General features: G+C 50.6%; 1 protein-coding gene across 1 annotated transcript in view; it reads left to right on the forward strand.

Annotated features, from left to right (window-relative positions):
* Nucleotides 1-2,427, forward strand: part of LOC100216852 (uncharacterized) — a 5,257-nt gene extending 2,830 nt beyond the window's left edge. Inside the window, exons 4-6 of the mRNA NM_001159084.2 lie at nt 485-660; nt 1,004-1,105; nt 1,207-2,427. Of these exons, the coding sequence (NP_001152556.2) occupies nt 485-660; nt 1,004-1,105; nt 1,207-2,352 (1,424 nt within the window). The 3' untranslated portion in view covers nt 2,353-2,427. The remainder of the gene's footprint in view (nt 1-484; nt 661-1,003; nt 1,106-1,206) is intronic.
* Nucleotides 2,428-4,902: the final 2,475 nt, after the last annotated feature.

Below are 4,902 nucleotides of genomic sequence, written 5' to 3' on the forward strand. Positions count from 1 at the left end.
AGAAACCGACCTCACACCTCAGCCCGCCAGCGTCCAGTGATCTAGTAGTCACGGGTAAGAGGAGGTACAGTAGCAAGCAGCAGCCAGCCAAGCGGTGGAAACAAACGCACGCACCACGCCGCGGTGACCGCCAGGAATCAAGGCGGCAGGAGAGCTGGATCCGCCGGCGCATGTTCCGTCGGCCCAGCCCAGTGGTGCCGACTTTCCGGAGGGTAGGAGGGGGGCGTCCGGGCCACCGGGATTCGCACGCGGACATGGGCGAAACGGTGCGTGCGTCCGTGAGAGACCATCGTGCCAGTGCGGTGCGGGGGCGGCCTCGCCAGAGTAGCGTAGGGGTCCGCGAGAGACCATCTCGATCGATCCCTTCCGTGTTCCGTGTGGGGGGCAACGTCTTTTCAGTAGTATTTTATATATAAAAACATTCAACTCGCATATAAACTAATCATGATTTAGCTTCGTTGCTTCACTGTTTACATCTATCCAGGCTGGGTGAAAATCGACGGGCCAGAAAGCGCACACGTGAAGGCGAAGATACTGACCGTGGAGAACGCAGCGTCGCAGTGCGTCGGCACCGCTATCGCGCGCAACGACTGCTGGTCTTTTCTCAAGGGTGGCTTTACTCTCAACTCCACGTCTCAAACCTCGGTGCTCTATTTGCAGGTGAGTCCGATCTGACGTTGAAACACTTGACGTACGTTTTTTTATCAAATTTTCCGCCATGCATCAGTAGGTTTCACAAGACATGACCTGAAGAAATGCACTTTATTTTGCAGTCTTAAATATATTTATTAGATATTGTAACTATATATTTTCTAATAAAATTTGTAAATCCTCTAGCAAAGTACCGTTAAAGCTCAAGAAAAAATTTATATCGTACATCAAAAGCTGATGCTGCTGACTCCAACCATATTCTCGGCTAGATTCGTCATTGTTACCGAGATAACTACTAATAATGAAGCAATTTTGTTCTCACGTGTACGTACGTGTTTTGTCTACCACGCAGACTGCGAGCCCAAATGCTTCTACGATCTCAATCAGAAGCCCCTCCTTGCAGCCATTCTCACCCGATCAGTGGAATCAGCACAGGGAGGAGCGTATCCAACAGGTGAAACTATTTTATTTACATAATAATCGCTCGCACAGTAGCAGCATATATGCAGCGAGATTAAAATATGGAAGCTGGTCTGGCGACGTAACGGGTAGCAGATTCGGAAGCGTTTCGTGAACCTGCATGTCTCCGACGGCAACGGCAGCCGCGTGGTCGGGGCGGACGTGGCCGTGCACCAGATCACCAGAGACTTCCCCTTCGGCTCCGCCATCAGCAAGAGCATCCTCGGGAACGGGCCGTACCAGGACTGGTTCAACGCGCGGTTCAACGCGGCGGTGTTCGAGAACGAGCTCAAGTGGTACGCGACGGAGCCGTCGCCGGGGAAGGAGGAGTACGGGGCGGCGGACCAGCTGCTGCGGTTCGTGCAGTCCAACGACGTGACGGCGCGCGGGCACAACATCTTCTGGGAGGACCCCAGGTACACGCCGGCGTGGGTGAAGAACCTGACGGGCCCGGAGCTGCGCGCCGCGGTGGCAGGCCGCGTCCAGAGCCTGCTGTCGCGGTACAAGGGCGACTTCGTGCACTGGGACGTGAGCAACGAGATGCTGCACTTCGACTTCTACGAGGACCGGCTGGGCGGCAACGCCACGGCCGACTTCTTCAGCACGGCCAGGCGCGCCGACCCGCTGGCCACGCTCTTCCTCAACGACTTCAACGTGGTGGAGGCGTGCGACGACCTCAGCTCCAGCGCCGACTCCTACGTGTCCAGGCTGCGCCAGCTCGCCGACGACGCCGGGGTCACCTTCGAGGGCATCGGGCTGGAGGGCCACTTCGCCAAGCCCAACGTCCCCTACGTGCGCGCCGTGCTCGACAAGCTGGGCACGCTCCGCCTGCCCGTCTGGCTCACCGAGGTCGACGTCAGCGCCGCCTTCGACCACGCCACGCAGGCCGCGTACCTAGAGGACGTCCTCCGCGAAGGCTTCGCGCACCCGGCCGTCGACGGCATCGTGCTGTGGACGGCCATGGGCGCCAACGCCACCTGCTACCAGATGTGCCTCACGGACGCCGACTTCACCAACCTCCCGGCCGGAGACGTCGTCGACAGGCTGCTGGGGGAGTGGCAGACCAAGGAGGTGCTGGGCGCCACCGATGACCGCGGCTCCTTCAACTTCAGCGCCTTCTACGGCGAGTACAGACTCTCCGTCACCTATCTCAACCGCACTGCCGACGCCACCTTCTCGCTGCCTCGCAGCGACGACACTAAGCACATCAACATCCGCCTACCGCCTGGACCTGCAGCCTGATCTCATGCATGGGATCGGTCCGTCGAGTAGAAATGTACTACTAGAATTTAAGAACTAAATATATTGTGGTGCCTCAGCTGTGTTAATTGGTACGTGTCACTAAAAAATAAGTCCGTGGACTGATACAACTACTACTATACGCGCGCAACTATCTCCTGCTTGACCTCTTATGATGAAACTAGTGCAATGAGTGTGTTGTGATGGTACACAAATTATTCGTGTTAGTGCACCTAGCGCGTAGTATCTTTAAAAACTCTGTTGTAGTCAACCATGCTTGTATATGAAAGAACGCAAGAAACGAAGGATGATGTTTAAGTACCAATTTGTTCGTACTCTCAGGAAAAAGAAGTGAAGAAATCCAACCTAACAAGGGAGTGGAAACCAATCATCACAAAACATCTTGATAATCGATAGTTGGTGGAAGATGATTTAATACACTACTTGATAATCGATACTAACTGGGAGTGTGTGATCATATATATATATATATATATATATATATATATATATATATATATATATATATATATATATATATATATATATATATATATATATATATATATATATATATATATATATATATATATATATATATATATATATATATATATATATATATATATATATATATATATATATATATATATATCCAAGGGACACGACAGCACAAACCTAGCTAAACGTAATTGGCAGGGGAGCAAAGGATGAGACAATTAGGAACTTGTTTTTTGATTGTCGTTTTGCTCGAATGATTTGGAGCTTAATTCATTTGGCTCTAGGTATCCCTAAACCCTCCGGTGTTTCCGATATGTTTGGAATTGCTATACAGGCATATTCACTTATGTATTCATTAATAAACTATATTTATAGACACTTCATTATATAATAGAAAGATGCACTAAACAATAAAATAGTGTGCGCAAAAATAAGGAACAGTGAGTACCCTACGGAGAGACCAATGCTCAAGACACCGATGGCTCCATTCACACGAGACATCTCGTGTATATGTTCGATGTAGTCGATCGGAATTCAATGCAGAACGATGTTCATATTGCAGTCCCGCGAACAGCCACCGGAAACAAGACGAATAGGTTCCCGCGAACAAGGCGATTGTGGAGGATAGATATCCCTCGGGTCCTCATGAACAAAGAAACATGTCATGGGCCGCTTGATGGGCCTCCCGATGGTTTGCTTTGCGGGACAGACCAATGGGCCACAATCAGATTGGGCGAACTTGATCCAAGAAAACGAAGACTGGGCGTCCGAGTTATGCGCTGACCGAAGCGCTGATATCTCGGGTAAGGAAGTTGCACACACCTGAAGAGCTATACATTCGGCGTTAACTCGACTGAGGAAGTGATCAAAATTCGGATAAGTGGGACTACAGGCCACGATAAAGAAGGAGATATGTAGAATAGATAGTGATCACAACTTGTAAAGGGATAACTCTTTGGTCGTGTATATAAGGCCAAGGGAACCCCTACAAAAAGGTATCTCATCTCATCACATCACACACCAGCCCTCATCACAACACCTGAGCACCATCACAACTCAATTTTAATCCTCGTACCCCTGAGAAATTCCAGTACATAGCCTCCATAGGAAGTAGGGAGTTACGCATTCTAGCGGCCCAAACCTGTATAAATCCTCGTGCAAGTCTGATATGCTCCTGCACGTACTATCGAGTCACAGTCAACGACACCGTCCTACCCAAAAGCATCACGTGGGTAGCCCTGTGGTGCGTAGTCGTGTCACAAACACAGATAGTTGACACGCTAGGTAGGGGGTGCGACGTTGATCTATGACAACTCCATGGCTATCGTCTTCAACATCGCGGTCACCTTCAATGTTGTGGAGATCTTCTGCTTCGGATCCCTCTCCTGCATTGCAGATCAGGAAGGCATCCTGCACCGCATTGCGAACCCATCCGAGAAAAGATCTTCTTCGATGGCGCTTAATGCAGGAGCAGGCTTGCCTCGCCCAACTCCTGAAGGAGATCCTCGATGCCCCGTGCCCGTACCACAAGGAGATGCGCCATACCTTGCGTAACTACAGGGAATTCAAGAACTCAGTCGGTCATGGCCGACCATTCAAACAGTTGTTGCCCCCCACCACGAGAAGAACCTGCTGAATAAGAACAACCACAACAGTAGGGTGGGTGGTGGTGGTTCCTTCCCACGCATCGACGGGAAGGTCAATGTCATCTTCGGGGGCCATGGGTCCCAGAGAGAAAAATACAGCAGAAGCTCACCGATCGGCAGGTCCTGGTGGCAACCCATAGCGCCCTAACACCGTATCAATGGTCAGAACACTCCATCACGTTCAGCCGAGCTGACTAGTGGTTCAACTTCGACCAACTCGGCAAGTACCCTCTACTTGTCGACCCTATGATTCAAGAAAGCCAGGTCAAGAAGGTTCTAGTAGATGGTGGCAACAACATCGACGTCACTTTCCCCAAAACACTTCAGGCCCTAGGGATCCCGACCGCTGACCTCATTCAGTCAGATACCCCATTCTTCGGCATCGTACCAACTGAAAGGGAGTACC

The sequence above is a fragment of the Zea mays genome, chromosome 10 (assembly GCF_902167145.1).
Source record: "Zea mays cultivar B73 chromosome 10, Zm-B73-REFERENCE-NAM-5.0, whole genome shotgun sequence".
Classification (NCBI taxonomy): Eukaryota; Viridiplantae; Streptophyta; class Magnoliopsida; order Poales; family Poaceae; genus Zea; species Zea mays.